Genomic DNA, 736 nt, shown 5'->3' with positions numbered 1-736 from the left:
CATCGCTACGTCACCATCTATACACCATCATCGCTACGTCACCATCTATACACCATCATCGCTACGTCACCATCTATCCCGCAGACTGCTGAGTTAACCATTCCCTCTGCTTCCTTCTCGCAGACTGCTGAGCGACGGAGAGAAGAAGCCGTTCATAGAGGAAGCCGAGCGGCTGCGCGTCGTGCACAAGAAGGAGCATCCCGACTACAAGTACCAGCCACGCAGGAGGAAGCCCCTGAAAGGAGCACAGCCGAACCAGCAAGAGGAAGCCTCTCAGGTCAACCACTCCTCCAACGCCGTTCTCTTCAAGGCGCTTAAGTCCTCTGAGAAGGAAACCGCGAGTAGTGGTAACAGCGGGGAGATGGCCGTACACAAGGGGCAGGGTCCTCCGACGCCCCCGACAACGCCTAATGGAACAAAGGAGGGCGCCCTCAAGCACACAAGAAGAGGTGAGGAGGCTGTGCAGTGAGCACTGATTGATTGTTGAGCAATTAGAGCACGAATTCTAGCATTAAATCTAGCGCTAAATCCAGCATAAATTCTAGCTATAATTATAGCATTACTCCGAGCACGAATTCTAGCATTAAATCTAGCGCTAAATCCAGCATAAATTCTAGCTATAATTATAGCATTACTCCGAGCACGAATTCTAGCATTAAATCTAGCGCTAAATCCAGCATAAATTCTAGCTATAATTATAGCATTACTCCGAGCACGAATTCTAGCATTAAATCTA

The 736-nt window shown here is 48.9% G+C and overlaps 1 protein-coding gene across 1 annotated transcript in view; it reads left to right on the top strand.

Moving 5' to 3' along the window:
• Positions 1–736, top strand: part of LOC106816915 (transcription factor SOX-9-like) — a 42,173-nt gene that overhangs the window by 37,461 nt on the left and 3,976 nt on the right. The window contains exon 2 of the mRNA XM_014821558.1: positions 124–449. Within this exon, the coding sequence (XP_014677044.1) occupies positions 124–449 (326 nt within the window). The remainder of the gene's footprint in view (positions 1–123; positions 450–736) is intronic.

Source organism: Priapulus caudatus, unplaced genomic scaffold (genome assembly GCF_000485595.1).
Source record: "Priapulus caudatus unplaced genomic scaffold, Priapulus_caudatus-5.0.1 Scaffold1530, whole genome shotgun sequence".
In the NCBI taxonomy this organism is placed as follows: Eukaryota; Metazoa; Priapulida; class Priapulimorpha; order Priapulimorphida; family Priapulidae; genus Priapulus; species Priapulus caudatus.
Note: the sequence above shows the minus strand (reverse complement) of the source record. Positions and strands in the feature narration are given on the sequence as shown.